Source organism: Aegilops tauschii, chromosome 1 (assembly GCF_002575655.3).
Source record: "Aegilops tauschii subsp. strangulata cultivar AL8/78 chromosome 1, Aet v6.0, whole genome shotgun sequence".
In the NCBI taxonomy this organism is placed as follows: domain Eukaryota; kingdom Viridiplantae; phylum Streptophyta; class Magnoliopsida; order Poales; family Poaceae; genus Aegilops; species Aegilops tauschii.
In genome coordinates, this window is record NC_053035.3 from 266,602,932 (window position 1) to 266,624,170 (window position 21,239).

The following is a 21,239-nucleotide window of genomic DNA, read 5'->3' on the forward strand; positions in this document are numbered from 1 at the left end:
AGAGAATGGCTTAATTTTCCCTGGGCCCCTGCTTCCTTCTCCGAGCTTCGGACCCTAGCGAGTAATTTGTCTGGCGTTACCAGACGTATCTTTTGGGTGGGCCTGGGTGCTTTGTGCTGGTCCCTTTGGACGACTAGGAACAAATTTACCATTGAACATGTGTTTCCGGCTAAACCTGCTGACTGCTTATTTAAATCGTGTGCTCTCTTGCAGCAGTGGAAATAATTGACTAAGGTGGACGACCAGGAAGCGATGTCTATGCTAATCTCCAAAGTTCGGGCCTCGGCGTCTAATCTATGTAGACAAGAGAAGGATGCTTAGCTGAAGTGGGCGTGGCTGGCTAGTCTCTTTTGGGTAGTTCTTGTCTGGCCTGTGCGCCGTGTACTGGCTAGGGAGCCATGTACTTATGGTTTAACTCTTTCGTTTGACCCATGGTTGGGGTCTGGTTGGTTGTTTGATGCGAACTTATGTGTGGTTGCTACCTGCCTCATGGCTTTATTTATAAAGTCGGGCGTATGCCTTTTCTCTACAATAACCGTCTCGCATCAAACAAGATCCATATATAATGTTCATGCTCAACGCTGGCACCAAATAACAATTATTCAGGTCTAAAACTAATCCCGAAGGTAGATGTAGAGGTAGCGTGCCGACTGCGATCACATCGACTTTGGAACCATTTCCCACGCGCATCGTCACCTCGTCCTTAGCCAATCTTCGCTTAATCCGTAGTCCCTGTTTCGAGTTGCAAATATTAGCAACAGAACTAGTATCAAATACCCAGGTACTACTGTGAGCATTAGTAAGGTACACATCAATAACATGTATATCACATATACCTTTGTTCACCTTGCCATCCTTCTTATCCGCCAAATACTTGGGGCAGTTCCGCTTCCAGTGAACAGTCCCTTTGCAGTAGAAGCACTCAGTCTCAGGCTTAGGTCCAGACTTGGGCTTCTTCACTTGAGCAAGCAACTTGCTTGCCGTTCTTCTTGAAGTTCCCCTTCTTCCCTTTACCCTTTTTCTTGAAACTGGTGGTCTTGTTGACCATCAACACTTGATGCTCTTTCTTGATTTCTACCTCCAGAGCCTTTAGCATTGCGAAGAGCTCGGGAATTGTCTTATCCATCCCTTGCATATTATAGTTCATCACGAAGCTCTTGTAGCTTGGTGGCAGTGATTGAAGAATTCTGTCAATGACACTATCATCAGGAAGATTAACTCCCAGTTGAATCAAGTGATTGTTATACCCATACATTTTGAGTATATGCTCACTGACAGAACTATTCTCCTCCATTTTGCAGCTGCAGAACTTATTGGAGACTTCATATCTCTCAAATCCGGGCATTTGCTTGAAAGATTAACTTCAACTCCCGGAACATCTCATATGCTCCATGACATTCAAAACGTCGTTTGAAGTCCCGGTTCTAAGCCGAAAGCATGTCACACTGAACTATCGAGTAGTCGTCAGCTTTGCTCTGCCAGACGTTCATAACATCTGGCGTTGCTCCTGCAGCGGGTTTGGCACCTAGCGGTGCTTCCGGGACGTAATTCTTCTGTGCAGCAATGAGGATAATCCTCAAGTTACGGACCCAGTCCGTGTAGTTGCTACCATCATCTTTCAACTTAGCTTTCTCTAGGAACGCATTAAAATTCAACGGAACAACAGCACGGGCCATCTATCTACAACAACATAGACATGCAAAATACTATCAGGTACTAAGTTCATGATAAATTAAAGTTCAATTAATCAAATTACTTAAGAACTCCCACTTAGATAGACATCCCTCTAATCATCTAAGTGATGACGTGATCCAAATCAACTAAACCATGTCCGATCATCACGTGAGATGTGATAAAAACAGAATTTTTGATGTGGAATGCTACCTAACATATTTATCAATGTAATCTTCTTTATTGTGGCATGAATGTTCAGATCCGAAAGATCCAAGACAAAAGTTTAATATTGACATAAAAATAATAATACTTCAAGCATACTAACCAAGCAATTATGTCTTCTCAAAATAACATAGCCAAAGAAAGCTCATTCCTACAAAATCATATAGTTTGGCCATGCTTCATTTTTGTCACACAAAATGCTCCCATCATGCACAACCCCGATGACAAGCCAAGAAATTTTTTCATACTTTAGCATTCTCAAACTTCTTCAACTTTCACGCAATATATGAGCGCGAGCCATGGACATAGCACTATGGGTGGAATAGAATATGATAATGGAGGTTGTGTGGAGAAGACAAAAAAGGAGAAAGTCTCACATCGACGCGGCTAATCGACGGGCTATGGAGATGCCCATCAGTTGATGTCAATGCGAGGAGTAGGGATTGCCATGCAACGGATGCACTAGAGCTATAGATGTATCAAAGCTCAACAAAAGAAACTAAGTGGGTGTGCATCTAACTTGCTTGCTCACGAAGACCTAGGGCGTTTTGAGGAAGCCCATCGTTGGAATATACAAGCCAAGTTCTATAACGAAAATTCCCACTAGTATATGAAAATGACAAAATAAGAGACTCTCTATCATGAAGATCATGGTGCTACTTTGAAGCACAAGTGTGGAAAAAGGATAGTAACATTGCCCCTTCTCTCTTTTTCTCTCATTTTTTGGGCCTTCTCTTTTTTTGTTTGGCCTTTCTTTTTTTGGGGGCCTTCTCTTTTTTTATTTGGCCTTTCTCTTTTTTTTCTCACACGGGACAATGCTCTAATAATGATGATCATCACACTTCTATTTATTTACAACTCAAGGATTACAACTCGATACTAGAACAAAATATGACTCTATATGAGTGCCTCCGGCGGTGTACCGGGATGGGCAATGAATCAAGAGTGACATGTATGAAAGAATTATGAACAGTGGCTTTGCCACAAATACGATGTCAATTACATGATCATGCAAAGCAATATGACAATGATGGAGCGTGTCATAATAAACAGAACGGTGGAAAGTTGCATGGCAATATATCTCGGAATGGCTATGGAAATGCCATAATAGGTAGGTATGGTGGCTGTTTTGAGGAAGGTAAATGGTGGGTTTATGGTACCAGCAAAAGTTGCGCGGCACAAGAGAGGCTAGCAATGGTGGAAGGGTGAGACTGCGTATAATCCATGGACTCGACATTAGTCATAAAGAACTCACATACTTATTGCAAAAATCTATTAGTTATCGAAACAAAGTACTACGCGCATGCTCCTAGGGGGATAGATTGGTAGGAAAAGACCATCGCTCGTCCCCGACCGCCACTCATAAGGAAGACAGTCAAAAAATAAATCATGCTCCGACTTCATCACATAACGGTTCACCATACGTGCATGCTACGGGAATCACAAACTTTAACACAAGTATTTCTCAAATTCACAACTACTCCACTAGCATGACTCTAATATCACCATCTTCATATCTCAAAACAATCATAAAGAATCAAACTTCTCATAGTATTCAATGCACTTTATATGAAAGTTTTTATTATATCCCTCTTGGATGCCTATCATATTAGGACTAAATTCATAACCTAAGCAAATTAACATGCTGTTTAATACTCTCAAAATAATATAAGTGAAGCATGAGAGTTCATCTATTTCTTCAAAATATAACCACCGCCGTGCTCTAAAAAGATATAAGTGAAGCACTAGAGCAAATGACAAACTACTCCGAAAGATATAAGTGAAGATAAATGAGTAGTTGAATAATTATGCAACTATGTGAAGACTCTCTAACATTTAAGAATTTCAGATCTTGGTATTTTATTCAAACATCAAGCAAAACAAAAGAAAATAAAATGACGCTCCAAGCAAAACACATATTATGTGGTGAATAAAAATATAGCTCCAAGTAAAGTTACCGATGAACGAAGACGAAAGAGGCGATGCCTTCCGGGGCATCCCCAAGCTTAGGCTCTTGGTTTTCCTTGAATATTACCTTGTGGTGCCTTGGGCATCCCAAAGCTTAGGCTCTTTCCACTCCTTATTCCATAGTCCATCGAATCTTTACCCAAAACTTGAAAACTTCACAACACAAAACTCAACAGAAAACTCGTAAGCTCCGTTAGTATAAGGAAATAAAATCACCACTTTTGGTACTGTTGTGAACTCATTATAAATTCATATTGGTGTAATATATACTGTATTCCAACTTCTATATGTTTCATACCCTCCGATACTACTCATAGATTCATCAAAATAAGCAAACAACTCATAGAAAACAGAATCTGTCAAAAACAGAACAGTCTGTAGCAATCTGATTTGTTCGAATACTTATGGAACTCCAAAAATTCTTAAATAAATTGGTGAACCTAAGGAATTTGTCTATTAATCATCTGCAGAAAGAATCAACCTAAAAGCACTCTGCAGTAAAAAATGGCAGCTAATCTCGTGAGCGCAAAAGTTTCTGTTTTTTACAGCAAGATCGCAAAGACTTCACCCAAGTCTTCCCAAAGGTTCTACTTGGCACAAACACTAATTAAAACAATAAAACCACATGTAAACAGAGGCTAGATGAATTATTTATTACTAAACAGGAGCAAAAGGCAAAGAATAAAAATAAAATTTGGTTGCCTCCCAACAAGCGCTAACGTTTAACGCCCCTAGCTAGGCATGATGATTTCAATGATGCCCACATAAAAGATAAGAATTAAAACATAAAGAGAGCATCATGAAGAATATGACTAGCACATTTAAGTCTAACCCACTTAGTATGCATAGGGATTTTGTGAGCAAACAACTTATGGGAACAAGAATCAACTAGCATAGAAAAGCAAAACAAGAATAACTTCAAGATTTTAAGCACATAGAGAGGAAACTTGATATTATTGCAATTCCTACAAGCATATATTCCTCCCTCATAATAATTTTCAGTAGCATCATGAATGAATTCAACAATATAACCATCACATCAAGTATTATTTTCATGATCTACAAGCATAGAATTTTTATTACTCTCCACATAAGCAAATTTCTTCTCATGAATAGTAGTGGGAGCAAACTCAACAAAATAACTATCATGTGATACTTTATTCACATAATCAATTTGAGCATTAAAATCATGATGACAAGTTTCATGGATATCATTACTCTTTATAGCATAAATTTCATCACAATAATCATCATAGATAGGAGGCATGCTATCATCATAATAAATTTGCTCATCAAAACTTGGGGGACAAAAAATATCATCTTCATCATACATAGATTCCCCAAGCTTGTGGCTTTGCATATCATTAGCATCATGGATATTCAAGGAATTCATACTAACAACATTGCAATCATGCTCATCATTCAAATATTTAGTGCCAAACATTCTAATGCATGCATTCTTCTTCTAGCACTTGAGCACAATTATCGGAATCCTTATTTTCACGAAAGATATTAAAAAGATGAAGCACATAAGGTACCCTCAATTCCATTTTTTTGTTTTCTTTTATAAACTAAACTAGTGATAAAACAAGAAACTAAAAGATTCGATTGCAAGATCTAAAGATATACCTTCAAGCGCTAACCTCCCCGGCAACGGCGCCAGAAATTGCTTGATGTCTACTACACAACCTTCTTCTTGTAGACGTTGTTGGGCCTCCAAGTGCAGAGGTTTGTAGGACAATAGCGAATTTCCCTCAAGTGGATGACCTAAGGTTTATCAATCCGTGGGAGGCGTAGGATGAAGATGGTCTCTCTCAAACAACCCTGCAACCAAATAACAAAGAGTCTCTTGTGTCCCCAACACACCCAATACAATGGTAAATTGTATAAGTGCACTAGTTCGGCGAAGAGATAGTGATACAAGTGCAATATGGATGGTAGATATAGGTTTTTGTAATCTGAAAATATAAAAACAGCAAGGTAGCAAGCTATAAAAGTGAGCATAAACGGTATTGCAATGCTAGGAAACAAGGCCTAGGGTTCATACTTTCACTAGTGCAAGTTCTCTCAACAATAATAACATAATTGGATCATATAACTATCCCTCAACATGCAACAAAGAGTCACTCCAAAGTCACTAATAGCGGAGAACAAACGAAGAGATTATTGTAGGGTACGAAACCACCTCAAAGTTATTCTTTCTGATCGATCTATTCAAGAGTCTGTAGTAAAATAACACGAAGCTATTCTTTCCGTTTGATCTATCATAGAGTTCATCCTAGAATAACACCTTAAGACACAAATCAACCAAAACCCTAATGTCACCTAGATACTCCAATGTCACCTCAAGTATCCGCGAGGATGGTTATACGATATGCATCACACAATCTCATATTCATCTATTCAACCAACACAAAGAACTTCAAAGAGTGCCCCAAAGTTTCTACCGGAGAGTCAAGACGAAAACGTGTGCCAACCCCTATGCATAAGTTCACAAGGTCACTGAACCAACAAGTTGATCACCAAAACATACATCAAGTAGATCATGTGAATATCCCATTGTCACCACAGATAAGCACATGCAAGACATACATCAAGTGTTCTCAAATCCTTAAAGACTCAATCCGATAAGATAACTTCAAAGGGAACTCTCAATCCATTACAAGAGAGTAGAGGGGGAGAAACATCATAAGATCCAACTATAATAGCAAATCTCGCGATGCATCAAGATTGTGCCGAATCAAGAACATGAGAGAGAGAGAGAGATCAAACACATAGCTACTAGTACATACCCTCAGCCCCGAGGGTGAACTACTCCCTCCTCGTCATGGAGAGCACCGGGATGATGAAGATGGCCACCGGTGAGGGATCCCCCCTCCGGCAGGATGCCGGAACAGGGTCCCGATTGGTTTTTGGTGGCTACAGAGGCTTGTGGGGGCGGAACTCCCGATCTAGGTTATTTTCTGGAGGTTTCTGTATTTATAGGAATTTTTGGCATAGGTCTCACGTCACGGGGGGTCTCCGAGTCGTTCACGAGATAGGGGTCGCGCCCAGGGGGGTAGGGCGCGCCCCCCACCCTCGTGGACGGCCCGAGACTCTTCTGGCCTAACTCTTTTACTCCGGGGGCTTCTTTTGGTCCATAAAAAATCATCAAAAATTGGCACGTCAATTGGACTCCGTTTGGTATTCCTTTTCTGCGATACTCAAAAACAAGGAAAAAAAGAAACTGGCAATGGGCTCTAGGTTAATAGGTTAGTTCCAAAAATCATATAAAATAGCATATAAATGCATATAAAACATCCTAGATGGATAATATAATAGCATGGAACAATCAAAAATTATAGATACGTTGGAGACGTATGAAGATGGAGTAGTTTTCAATAGTGAACATTACTATGTTGATCATATCTACTATATGATTCACGCTCGACCTTTCGGTCTCAGTGTTCCGAGGCCATATCTGCATATGCTAGGCTCGTCAAGTTTAACCCGAGTATTTTGCGTGTGCAAAACTGTCTTGCACCCGTTGTATGTGAACGTAGAGCTTATCACACCCGATCATCACGTGGTGTCTCGGCACGACAAACTTTCGCAGCGGTGCATACTCAGGGAGAACACTTGTACCTTGAAATTTAGTGATAGATCATCTTATAATGCTACCGTCGAACTAAGCAAAATAAGATGCATAAAGGATAAACATCACATGCAATCAATATAAGTGATATGATATGGCCATCATCATCTTGTGCCTTTTTTGATCTCCATCTCCAAAGCACCGTCATGATCACCATCATCACCGGCTTGACACCTTGATCTCCATCGAAGCATCGTTGTCGTCTCGCCAACTATTGCTTCTACGACTATCGCTACCGCTTAGTAATAAAGTAAAGCAATTACATGGCGATTGCATTTCATACAATAAAGCGACAACCATATGGCTCCTGCCAGTTGCCGATAACTCCGTTACAAAATATGATCATCTCATACAATAAAATTTAGCATCATGTTTTGACCATTTCATATCACAACATACCCCGCAAAAACAAGTTAGACGTCCTCTACTTTGTTGTTGCAAGTTTTATGTGGCTGCTACGGGATGAGCAAGAACCGTTCTTACCTACGCATCAAAACCACAACGATTTTTCGTCAAGTATGTGTTGTTTTAACCTTCAACAAGGACCAGGCGTAGCCACACTCGATTCAACTAAAGTTGGAGAAACTGACACCCGCCAGCCACCTGTGTGGGAAGCACGTCGGTAGAACCAGTCTCGCGTAAGCGTACGCGTAATGTCGGTCTGGGCCGCTTCATCCAACAATGCCGCCGAATCAAAGTATGACATGCTGGTAAGCAGTATGACTATTATCGCCCATAACTCACTTGTGTTCTACTCGTGCATATAACATCTACGCATAGACCTGGCTCGGATGCCACTGTTGGGGAACGCAGTAATTTCAAAAAAATCCTACGCACACGCAAGATCATGGTGATGCATAGCAACGAGGGGGGAGAGTGTTGTCCACGTACCCGCGTAGACCGTAAGCAGAAGCGTTATGACAACGCGGTTGATGTAGTCGTACGTCTTCATGATCCGACCGATCCTAGTACCGAAAGTATGGCACCTCCGCGATCTGCACACGTTCGGCTCGGTGACGTCCCACGAACTCTTGATCCAGCTGAGTGTCGAGGGAGAGCTTCGTCAGCACGACGGCGTGATGACGGTGATGTGAAGCTACCGGCGCAGGGCTTCGCCTAAGCACTGCAACAATATGACCGAGGTAGATTATGGTAGAAGGGGGGCACCGCACACGGCCCTTTCCTAGTCCAACTAGGAGGAGGAAGGGGGTAGGAAGGAGAGGGAGAGAGGGAGGGAAAGAGGGGGCGCCCCCCCCCCTCCTTGTCCAATTCGGACTCCTCAAGGGGGGGCACGACCAGCCCTATGGCCCCCTCCTCTCTCTCACACATGGCCCATGTTGGCCCATTAGTCCCCCCGGGGGTTCCGATAACCCCCTGGCACTCCGATAATTATCCGATGACCCCCGGAACTCATCCGGTGTCCGAATATAGTCATCCAATATATCAATATTTATGTCTCGACCATTTCGAGACTCCTCGTCATGTCCGTGATCTCATCCGGGACTCCGAACTATCTTCGGTACATCAAAACACATAAACTCGTAATACCGATCGTCACCGAACGTTAAGCGTGCGGACCCTACGGGTTCGAGAACTATGTAGACATGACCGAGACACGTCTCCGGTCAATAAACAATAGCGGAACGTGGATGTTCATATTGGCTCCCACATATTCTACGAAGATCTTTATTGGTCAAACCGCATAACAACATACGTTGTTCCCTTTGTCATCGGTATGTTACTTGCCCGAGATTCGCTCGTCGGTATCTCAATACCTAGTTCAATCTCGTTACCGGCAAGTCTCTTTACTCGTTCCGTAATGCATCATCCCGCAACTAACTCATTAGTCACATTGCTTGCAAGGCTTTATAGTGATGTGCATTACCGAGAGGGCCCAGAGATACCTCTCCGACAATCGGAGTGATAAATCCTAATCTCGATCTATGCCAACTCAACAAGTACCATCGGAGACACCTGTAGAGCACCTTTATAATCACCCAGTTATGTTGTGACGTTTGGTAGCACACTAAGTGTTCCTCTGGTATTCGGGAGTTGCATAATCTCATAGTCATAGGAACATGTATAAGTCATGAAGAAAGCAATAGCAACATACTAAACGATCAAGTGCTAAGCTAACGGAATGGGTCAAGTCAATCACATCATTTTCTAATGATGTGATCCCGTTATTCAAATAATAACTCATGTCTATGGTTAGGAAACTTAACCATCTTTGATTCAACGAGCTCGTCAAGTAGAGGCATACTAGTGACGCTCTGTTTGTCTATGTATTCACACATGTACTAAGTTTCCGGTTAATACAATTCTAGCATGAATAATAAACATTTATCATGATATAAGGAAATATAAATAACAACTTTATTATTGCCTCTAGGGCATATTTCCTTCCAGGCCCCCATGCTTGGTGGGGCCACTCGGGAGATCTCAATTTTGTACCTGAAAACATCATGATAGATCAAAAAAGCTTTGCGAGTTTGCCTAAAAAAGTGTCCTTCTGTCTTTTGTTTTGAGCGAAAATCATGTCCTTCTGTCGATCCCCTAAAAGAAAGTCCTTCCGTCGTGCACACTGTAGTGTATTCCACATTTCCACTAGAATTAAAATGTCAATATACTCGTTGTTCTCCCTTTTCTTGTGCCAGATATGTCACGATGAGTCAACATTTGAAAATTTTGATAAAAACATTGCATGGTGAATTATTATGCGGGGTCATGTGCCTTATCCTTACACTAAGCTTCCTAGCAATAGAGGCCTAGGAGAGTTTAACTTTTTTTTCTCTTGAACCGTGGGTCTCACGTGATAGTATCGAAACCGACATTCTAGTAAAACACTTTCCAAAAAACATATTCAAGATTTTGTTTGTTTGTGAATTTTTGAAAATGTTCACAATTAAAAAAAATCATGAATTTAAACAATGTTCACACATTTAAAATTTCTTCACAAATATGAAAAATATTCATGAATTGTAAAACATGTTCATGAGTTCTATAATTGTTCACAATTTCTTTAAAAAAATGTGTGTAACTTGATAAATGTTCATAAATAGGAATTTTTGAAATATATTGAAGAATTGTGTCCATGAATATAAACATTCTATTTTTAAAAAGTTCGTGATTTTGAATAAAACATTATGAATTTGCAAATGTATTCAAGAATTTATATTATGTTCCCGAATTTAGAAAAAAATAATTTACAAATTTGAGAAATATTCATGAAGAAAAAATAAAACGGCGAAAAGTAGATAAAAAAGAAAAGGAAAACTGAAGGAACCTTTCAGTTTCGCTCGTGATTAGACAGCACAGAAGCGTGTTAAAAAAAAAAAGACAGCACAGAAGCACTCTGCTGGCATTCCGTCTCACTCGAGATCAGACCGTAGTTTCCGTTTCTCCAACCAAGTCTCGTCTTCCGGCCGTGATACAACGGCAACGAACCTACTCCTACCCGCTCAGAAGAGCAGTACCCCGACCCTGCAAGGTCAGCAGATAAGATTAAGATTCCCAATAAACTATCACGATTTGCCGGGAAGTTTCAGCAAGATTCCAGCTACTGGAGTCACTTTCCGCAGAAGACAAAAGGAACCAGTTCGTAGTTTATGTATACTCTCGCGGCTCTTGAATCTTGATGCTCGATCGTGTCTGCTTCTACCTCTACTTACGTTGGGTTTAGGCGGTGAGGGCGATGGACAGTTCAACAACTTCTCAACGTACGAGCACGTCTCGCACCATCGTCGCAGTACGAGTGTATACGCCAGCATCAATCACTATTCCAGAGCATGCACCATATGGTAGCGTCGACGCCTCCAAATCGCATCATCATCTTATAATCGGCAATGGTTATTTAACCATTTTTCCTTCTTCTTTGATGGGACATCACTCTTACAAACTCAATTTTTAGACGTGTATCACTGTATACGTGTTCGTTTGATCTGATTCTGAATTTCTGATTCTCGTTCTAAGTAACCACTCACACAGTTTAACTAACATTCTAATAGCATCCATCTTGTTGATGGCGTAGTTCAGCTCAACAGAATATTATATCTTCCGGGATAAGTTTCCGACGTTGATGCTTTGCCATCTCAACGACATCGCTACACCAATCGAACACATCCCCCGCCAACCAGCGGCGGATCTAGGGGTGGGATGGTGGGGGTGGGAGCATGGCCCCCACAAAAAGATTGCAATTTTACTTTTACTAGTGCATATTTATATACATTATGCTCAATTTTTGTGCCGTTCAATCATCTTTTTTATGCTTGTCCCCACGTTGGTAAGATTCTAGATCCGCCACTGCCGCCAACAACCGTGGCCGTGTCGTGGGAGCAGGAGTCTGATTCGGTTCAGTTTGGCGCATGATCCGTGACGCGTCTGGACATGGTGCGTTTGTGCTTCCGCAGCGTCGCATTCGTCTCCAAATCCAAAGGAACGGAACGACGTGACCCGGCCGTGCGCCCATCGATCATGGCCTCATGGCAGAGCACGGACATATTGGAACGAAAAGCTGCGCTGCGACGATAGCATCACAGAAGGTGCGTGCATTGCAGCGCCGCTAGAGAGCAAAATCACTGTTTTGATTTGTTCAGAATTTAGGATGATTTGACTTCTATTCGAAAGATCGGATTCTTTTTTGTGACGCCACCCTTCGTTGTATTTGCATTCACAGCAAACGCCTCCCCGAGGGCCTCGGTGCAGGGCCGGTCCTGACATTTTGGGGACCCATTAAACATAAAAAAATATAAATTTTGCCTCGGCTCTCGAGCATCCAAAAAATCTATGTATATTTACATAAATTTAGAAGCATCTCCAATGCACGCATATACATATTTCTAGGCTATTAATCTTGATCCACATTATTACCAAATCAAGAAAACAAGCAAATCAGGATGTTCGACAGCAAGTTATATACCTGTTCCATGTTGTAATAAAAAACTGGTTATGCCGAAAAAAGACTAGTTCTTGCAAAAAGAAATCTACTGAAATTTGCACACAAAAAAAGGTACTGAAACTGTTTTGGTGATACCTCAGCAACCATTAATCCAAACTGAGCAAATTGGATTCAATGGGAATGCAATCCATAAACATATGAATTTGATTTTTGCGTCGTCTCAAAATTAAGCACTAAGAGTGCAATTTTCAGGACACTAATCCCATCCAATGATTGGATTATCAAAAACAACTCTCGGCGTCAACTTCAATTAACAAACAACAAATTAGGAACTAAGGACTACGAGAAAGGTTACCTTTGAGATGTAGAAACAACAAATTAACAAACAACAATTTTTGATCGACTGTAAGCAGCACTCATCCGCTCTTCTAGCTCCTGTTCCAGGCTGCTGCTGCACATGCAAGTGATAAGGCGAGGCGAAGGCGCGAGGTCACACGACGATCAGGCGATGGCACGAGGCGGAACTCATCCATCGCCGACGCACGGTAGAGAATGGACACTATAGCAGACCGTGTTTTTTGAACATTTTTTCTTAAAATATGAATATGTCTCAAAAACACGAATAATTTTTGAAATTTCTAAATAATGTTTGAAAAATGTGAACATTTTAAAAAAATACGAGCATTTTTTTAAATTCTGAACACCTTTTGTAAATTTAAAACATTTTAAAAGCGCAAAAAAATGTTTTCAAAAAATGCTCAGTGCAACTAAAAAACGTTCATCATATGATAAAAAAGTTCATAAAATATATAAAAAATGTTCAGTGTATATTAAAAAAATTCATCGTATACTTTAAAATGTTCATCATTTAAAAAATGTTCAATATATACAGCAAAAAAAGTTCATCATATGTTAAAATAAAATTAGTGTGTATTTGAAAAATGTCCACTGTGTACAAGAAAAAGTTCAGTGTGTATTTGCGAAAATGTTCATGGTATACTGGAAAACAAAGTTCACCATATAGTGCAAAAACTATAAAGAAAATTAAATCCCAAAAAACAGAAGAAAAACCAAAACCTGAAAATATAAAGAAAAAAACAGAAAAAAAGATAGAAACACTCGTTATGTGGACTGGCCCGTCAGGAGGAGTCTTCAGCGAAAAATCGACTATATGACGCACGTGGGCATCATATAGATATAGGATTCAATCTCAAATACACCAAACACAAAAGCCATCTTTAAAAAGAGTAGATTTTGTTTTCTCCATTGATTGGCTACTCATCCGAACAACTGGTAAGCTAAGGCGGGTTGAACAGAGCTACTGAATCAAACTTTAGTTCTGATATAGCATGTGATGGGCGTTTTGCTGGATTGCATGCATGCTCTTGCTGTTGACTTATTTATACTTGCGGAAATGAGAATCCAGGAACATGTTTTGTATTGTATCCGAGGTAAGTTGAAGATAATTCAACATGCATCTTGAGTTCTTAATGATCCTAGACTTGATATTTTCTCTATATTTTATTCTCTTTATAGTTTATAGTGCACTCATTTATTTCATTTTGTTCAAAAAAAAATCATGTTGTATGTTATTGTGTGCTTTCTACAAAGCCAAAAGCCCGTGGCAACGCGAGATGTATCTTTTAGTTATTATATACTCCATTTGTTCCATAATATAAGACGCTTTTTACTACAAAACTTGTGTGCTTTTTACATAGCTTGAAAAAAAGTCTTATATCATGAGACGGAAGGAGTACTTTTGTCCCTTTTATCTTTCTACTAGTTGAATGCCCGTGCGTTGCCACGGACACACAAAATATGAAGTATATGATGTGAAAAGATTACTCGACAAAGTGATAGCATGGACTTGGATATTTTAAATGAGTGCTTTTTATAGAATATATTTTGACAAAAAAACAATGTCATAGGTAATTCAAAATCTATGAACATGGACAAACTTGTATTTAAATGTAGATAATAACTAAATCATCCGTGAAATTAGCACATCCCTTAAAACACCATAGACACAAACAAATATGACGAAACAGTCACCTACATAGTACATACAAACCAAGTACGTGATAACTACACTTACAAATTGAAACACACAATCATGCATAATAGGCATAACCAATGTCTACTATCTCTACTACATGCGCCGAGCTTTCTTTGTATACATCCTGTGTCGGGATCCTTTGTAGACAACTCGCTTGCTAGGAAAGCCCACCTCCACTCAATAAATTGCTGAACAAACTTCATATCAATCAACCCACCTATTATTTTCTGGCGAATATCTGCAAAAATATATATTATAAATGTTGCATTTAATAATATTTAAAATTTGTCTACATATGTTAATAACAATCGTAAGTAATTGATTTTTAGTTGATATTAAGTCATAACTACTCACCATCAAGTGCGCGTGCTGCAGTATGATCCGGGTTGAATGCAAGGGTGGTGTAATTTGAAGTTTCCAGATTTCCTATTGCCAAGATAAAAAAAATATTTAGGTTGACATAACAATACACTTCCTTAGAATATGCAATACATGTATTGGTATAGATGCTTCAATTACCGTATTTGCAATCCTTACGAAGCATAGTGGCAAGGACAATAGATTTATTGCCTTCAGTTGTTGACCACCTATATGAGTTCTGAATCAAGTTGCCACCCCAAATCCCAAAAACTATAAGTTTGCCCCTACAATGTGGAATTTTTTAAAATGGTAACCATGTCAAGGACTTTTTGAACTAATTTCGATTATTCGGTATAAAAGAGTTGGAACTATTATGTACCAACTACACATACCACATATCCATGAAGGTGACCTCTCTATGTATTTCAGCACCTGGGTATCCCCCAATGCGTTCATGTCCATCATAATGAACGACTATGCCAATTATGTCTGGGTCAATTATCATTAGTCAAAATTATATACCAAGATTATCTCTATGTTAGTAAGTATTATATGCTTGAATGCATACCTACGAAAGTGTTTCTTGGACACCTCTGAACTTCTTGGAACGGCATCAAATGCTTGGGATATGTTGGAAATTGAAGTGAGAGAGACTCAACAAATGTCCTTGCGTTGAAGGAACACTCATATGTGTGTTGAATGTATCTACACTCCAGTTCTTCAAAGTTAGGCCGCATAGTAACACCATGAATGATGTACTTACGACCCATGTGCAATGTAATATTGAATCTATTCACTAAATCTTTTCCGGCAACTATAGCCTCGATTTTGGCACCCTTAGAATTGTTTTAGGAAATGTTAGATGATGATAAAACAAATGTCTATTTTAGCAATCTAACATGCTTGAGACTTACAGTTTTGTCCATAAGAATGAAGTGAAGCTTATCACCACTCGGATTAACCGGGAATTTGACATCTACCCTCACGCAGATGCTACAAGTTCTGAATGTATCAGAATATTCGATGCCGTCGAAGTCTATGAATCTATAACAAATAGCTTAAATTAGCTAACAGGGTTTTCCTTTTCTTTCAAATATGAGAAAGCATGTTAAACTTACCTAGGCTCAACTGGGTTTTTTGTGAAGTTTGCAAATGTTCGCTGACGTCTAAGATTAATTGGCGCCATCTAATACAGTTTAACAAAATATGTCACATTTAAATTTGGAAGCAATAGAGTGGCAATAAGGATAGATACAAATCAATAAAATTCTAACACACATGCATAGTACCTCTAAAGTTTGCAATCGATGCCTATTGTTATTGACTTGTATGATAGCAAAATCTGTCAATTGCTGAAGTATATGGACTTTTTGAAATAGATGTCAATCATGCCATCCGATACAATAAGAACACAAAGAAATAGAAAAGCAATGGCAGACCACGAAATCTATAGTCATTTTTTTTTTCATACCCAGAAGAAGAACTTGCTGGATTTTCGAATGCCGCCTCCAACTTCCTCCTATAAAACAACAGTAGAGCTTGAACCAGATTTCCTGGGAGCAAAGGACATGTGAAAACAAATGTTTTTAGAGAGGCCAATAACTGGACCAACAATAACTTGGAAAAGGAAAATTCATCAAAGTTGTACAACAGGACTACTAATATATATGTGGCCTGCAGCTGCCAAAGTAAAAGAACATCTTTGAGAAGTGAAAATTGCTCTTTGAGAAGTGAAAATTGTTCTTTTGTCGCTAGATTCGGCCATGGCGACGAGTGCTCTCCCACCATTTCACTTGCAGCTAATAAAGCTTAGCGGGAAGAATCAATGAATAATTGTTAAGGTATGCACATGCTGGCTCTCAGATTAATTTTTTTAATGGCTGAATTTATGTATGCATAGTATGAATATAACAACTGAACCACGGGCATTCAGGTAGTATAATATTTAAAAGAAAACTGCTATCAAGAAATGAAGCAACGTTGGTTCAAGCCTCTAAGATGCAAGGATTTACTTGGAGAAGCATAGATTGCTAAAGGAAAGAGCTGAGCTCCATATCTCTCTCATGCATTATTTGTTTCCATTACATCCAAAGAAACTGATTGGCGGGAATGTATGTTACCTTGTTGTGTGGCAGGTAACTTCTCTGTTTAGACCTGGCCTGTATGTGGAATGTCGCAGGTGACCGTGGATGATAAAAAGCGGCAGTTGCAGTAGAGCTGGATGCGCGTCGTGACCGGAATGCGGCGAGTCTGGCCTGGTCCACGCACCGCGAGTCGGAGCAGCGCCACACGCGGTGTCGCGCGCACCCAGCCGAATCACGTCGACCGCCACCGCCCCTTCACCACGCACCGAGGGCAGGCACGAAGCCGTCGTCCGCTCCACTGCCGCTGCTGATGCCGGCGCGAGGTGAAGACGGCAGCGGTGGCCCGACGAGTAAAAAGGAAGAGAGAATGAGGGAGAACTGAAGACAAGGGAGGTTTGCACCTTTTTATCATGCGGGGTGGGGAGATAACTGCCATAGCTCCACCATCGACGAGCTCCACGATCACATAGCAACGCTGACCGGCGGTTGCCAGTTTCGAGCTGACCGTTAGTTGCCATGGAGGAAATCGGGGAGGGGGGGTAAAGGGGGTGGGCGGGGAAAGAGGTGCCGCGGCGGAGGGGAAGCAGATCGGCCTGCGGCGGCGGACGGGGAAGCAGATCGGCTTGGAGCGGCGGACCGGGACGCGTATCGCCATGCGACGGCGGACGGGCTTGTTGGTCTCTCGTCCGGGGGAGGAAACAGTTCCACTTTTTTTAATCGGTTCGCAGGCCGAGTCTTTTTTTCCTGAGAGGTGCTATACACACGACAAAAATTACACGATAGCTAAACGACGATGGAATCCAGCCGCACATGCTTACACGACTGAGAACAGCAGTAGTCACTGGATTTGCTTGTCGTGCACAGGTCGGGCACAAGTATCGTGCGTGAAGCTGTTTCGTTTTTTCTTTGCATTTTGGGGGCGATTCGTAGGCTAAGTGCATATTGCCCAAGACTTTTTTTCGAAGAGTAAATATTGTGTCGGTAGATACCGACCGAGATTTTATAACAGAGGGAAAGAAATTTACATGCCTTTGCATATATTTGTTACCATCCCAGAGAGCATAAAATTGAAAATAAGATAATGAGTGCATCTGTCTTCAGATGAAGCTCAACTTTTTCCCCCTCCAATACATATTGCATCGCAAAAGCTTATAAATAAATAGCCACAACATATGGCAAATACGGAAAACAAATCCATGGAGATGAACAAATAAATTCTGATAAAATGAAACTATAGTCTGACTACCGATGCGTAGAGATCAAGTCCAGTTTATTATCTCTTATTAACTTCCTACTTCAGGCACTTGAGAATTTCTCGTACATCATACGGGGTATTGTCTTCAGCTTCATTCGCATGATACTCGAGCAAGTGTATCAACAAATTCTTTCTCAACTGATAACCATCCTGCATGTGCAATGTATGATGTTAGTATGCAATTTCGCTTCAAACTTTTTATGAACGTGTAATATAGAATACACACCGTGCAAATTGGACGAACAAATTTGTTACCATGCCATGAGAGCATAAAATTGAAAACAAAATAACCAGATTCATCCCTGTAGATGAATACACCTATCATTATCTTGGGAGGTTATGACAATAAATATAAAATGTGCATATTGATTTTCAGAGTAACTTACCGGTCTACGCTCGTCGGAACATCAATTGGTGATTTACGTGGCCAGAAAAATGTATCAGACTTCCAACCCGGTTGTGCTAATTCGAGTGCATCATTCAGGTAGAATGCAACCCTCTGAAATTTTAATGCATATCTCTCTGAAGATAAGGACGGAATAAGTGGGTCCAAAATAGATACTTGACGGGCATGTTTGTCGATTGCGAACAAGATGAAGTAGCCGAGGAATGCATGAGGAAGCAATATCTACAAGTAACACTCATTTAGAACAAATGTTAATCACGACTACCATATAAAATAGACCAAACTTACCCAATTGCATGATGAGATGGTGTGGTCTATCTCAGTCGAGCTACGAAGCAATGATGCTAGCGCCTGAATATCTGGCTGTACCCGCGAATCTAAATCTCGTGCGGAAGCGAGGGCAGCTTCAATCACGGCCGTCTGGGTAAAAATGGTTAAGGAACATGATGGTGACAATGATAATAATAATTTGTGATGTGCGGTGACTTACATAAAATTGTAGATCCATAAAGCGCACGGGAGGATCTCTTTTCAGTAAGGCATCGTCACTTGCAAGTATACGTATAGCCATGTTGAAACAATCAATGTCCAACGGCTGGTCCCTGCGGAGTATACCTTGGATCCTTCTAAGACTTAATCCTATCGGATGGGGTTTAGAACTTCGCACCCACTCCTTCCTGTAGATAACAGTTAATAATTGTAACATTGTAATAGTGTATATTGAAACTTTATACTTCTTAGACATGCTCCTTACTCCAAGGAAGTAGCATCATTAATTGACATGATGTGGTTGCATAGTTCATCAACTAAATCTTGCGGGTCCGCGGCCATGATGGGGTTCCGAAGGGGGCTTTTGTCTTCGGCTCCATCATGTGAATCTTGCCGCTTACGCTTTCGGTCCTTCAGAAACTCAACATCAGAATCAAATACATTTTCTTCATTGTCAGATACATTTTCTTCATTGTCAGTCCGATAATATATTGGACTTCCTTTTAACTTATTAAGTTCTGTCTCCAACAATATGACAGCTAATTTTCGTCAAAATTCTTTCGTGTCCTCCTACATATAGTAATTAAAAATAATTTGTTAAAAAGCACCATTGAGATGAAATCTGCTATTAAGAAAAAAGAGATACCTGAGTGAAATTATCAGACAAAATATCTCCAGTCCAATACTCCATACAATTTAACATAAACAATCCACATGACGCGCTACAATATCAAAATATTTCTTTAGGCTTTCATCTCAATATAAATAAAGTATTTAAACAAGTAATAATGTTGATTGTACATGTCTCCATTTATTGTCCAATGTATATCTATTACCTCAATGTTTTGGCTAACAAATAAGACCATATTTTTTGCATCAATAATGTTTTCACAAGACTTACTATTCTATCATAAATTTCTCTATAATTCAGTTCAGATTATGAGATGTGTTCATCATACCTATCTGTTTGGATTGGCTCTTGGAACTTGTCTACGACTGTCCAATTCATAATATCGAGGTCCTGCTACCTATCACCTCTCTTAAACTCCGGCATATCACATGCGGTTTTTAGATGCTTGTCAAGTCCTTGTAACTATTAAATGGAAAAATTGTCACTACATATTAGAGCAAAGAGAATGTAATGTATAGAGGAAAACACAATAAGCAGACATTTACCGTCATAGTGAGGTCACTGCGGCCCATTCCAACTCCAAGCGAGTCCAGTACCTGTATCTCTCGTTTCTTCGCATTGATTACTGATAGATACCAGTGGCATTTTCTGATGTTAATTGGAAGGAATACCTGAAGTAATAAATATTATATAACACGTAACCACTTTCAGGTAAAAAGATGTGCTTGCTATGTGTACCTTTCCATCCGCTCTATTTTGCAGATGCTCCTGGGCACTTATGCAGTATATGTATGCATTTATTACCTATAATTTCAAAGATATAATACATTTAAATTTTGAGACACTGATGTTTAATTATGAGAGTTTGTGTGGTTTGACTTACATCATCATGCAAAAACACATCATCATGCGTAAGGCATCTCATCTCAGCGTTCGTTAATAATGCATCATTGATGTGCACCAACTTCGTTTTTTCATGTAAGGACATGATTGATTTAATAATGGAAATATCGTCCGCTGTGCAAATATAATCTGTCATGGGACAACATGAAGCCAAATTAGTTACATATAAAAAAGGCCAATGAAATGATAAGGTTGATAATCACTGTGAAAGTAAATACCTTGTGGTGTAATATTTGTATTTGATCTTCTTGGTTTGTTATGACGCGAATTTGCTATTATTTCTATCTGCACATCGATCTTGTTGATAGGTTCTTTTTCATGGTTAACAATATCCATATCTGTCAGTGGCACTTTCTGCAAAGTGAAATATATGAATTAAATATAGTTCTGCCATATTTTTTCAGGAATAGTATAATAATTCATATGCAACATGCAAAATAAAAGATTAAAAAGACAAACATCTAAGAAATTTGATAGCAGTGACAGACTGTCTAAATACCTTGGTTCTACTCCTTCCGTTCTTAAATACCTCGGTTCAAACGTCGACTACAGAGGAAGCGAAATGAGTGATTCTACACTCTAAAGTATGTCTTATACATCTGTATGTAGTCTTTTATTAAAATCTCAAAAAAAAAAAAATACTTCGTATTTAGGAACCAA

General features: G+C 39.8%; 1 protein-coding gene and 1 long non-coding RNA gene across 7 annotated transcripts; one reads left to right on the plus strand and one right to left on the minus strand.

The window, feature by feature from the left end:
* Positions 1–14,327: 14,327 nt before the first annotated feature.
* LOC109778010 (replication protein A 70 kDa DNA-binding subunit A) lies at positions 14,328–21,223 on the minus strand. Of its 6 annotated transcripts, XM_073496003.1 has the most exons (16): positions 20,798–21,223; positions 20,560–20,708; positions 20,415–20,480; positions 20,222–20,347; positions 20,005–20,138; positions 19,692–19,767; positions 19,311–19,615; positions 19,047–19,233; positions 18,845–18,976; positions 18,537–18,778; positions 18,377–18,452; positions 16,932–18,300; positions 16,101–16,364; positions 15,930–15,997; positions 15,380–15,855; positions 15,282–15,300 (listed from the first exon to the last, which is right to left on the minus strand). In XM_073496003.1, exons 7-12 carry the CDS (start codon positions 19,385–19,387, stop codon positions 18,187–18,189), a joined length of 828 nt encoding a protein of 275 aa, XP_073352104.1. In that variant the 5' UTR covers positions 19,388–19,615; positions 19,692–19,767; positions 20,005–20,138; positions 20,222–20,347; positions 20,415–20,480; positions 20,560–20,708; positions 20,798–21,223; the 3' UTR covers positions 15,282–15,300; positions 15,380–15,855; positions 15,930–15,997; positions 16,101–16,364; positions 16,932–18,186. The 6 variants fall into 6 exon arrangements, with proteins under 6 accessions (XP_073352097.1, XP_073352094.1, XP_073352091.1 ...); XM_073496001.1 differs by lacking the exon at positions 15,282–15,300 and having other exon boundaries at positions 15,629–15,647; positions 15,726–15,855; positions 15,930–16,364; XM_073495996.1 differs by lacking the exons at positions 18,377–18,452; positions 18,537–18,778; positions 18,845–18,976; ... (6 more) ...; positions 20,560–20,708; positions 20,798–21,223 and adding exons at positions 14,328–14,689; positions 14,806–14,877; positions 14,971–15,095 and having other exon boundaries at positions 15,204–15,300; positions 15,380–15,647; positions 15,726–15,855; ... (2 more) ...; positions 16,932–17,202; positions 17,297–17,926.
* On the plus strand, positions 16,371–17,943 carry LOC141021069 (uncharacterized). The gene is made up of 2 exons (XR_012181078.1): positions 16,371–16,652; positions 16,745–17,943. It is a non-coding gene; the product is annotated as an uncharacterized lncRNA (long non-coding RNA).
* Positions 21,224–21,239: the final 16 nt, after the last annotated feature.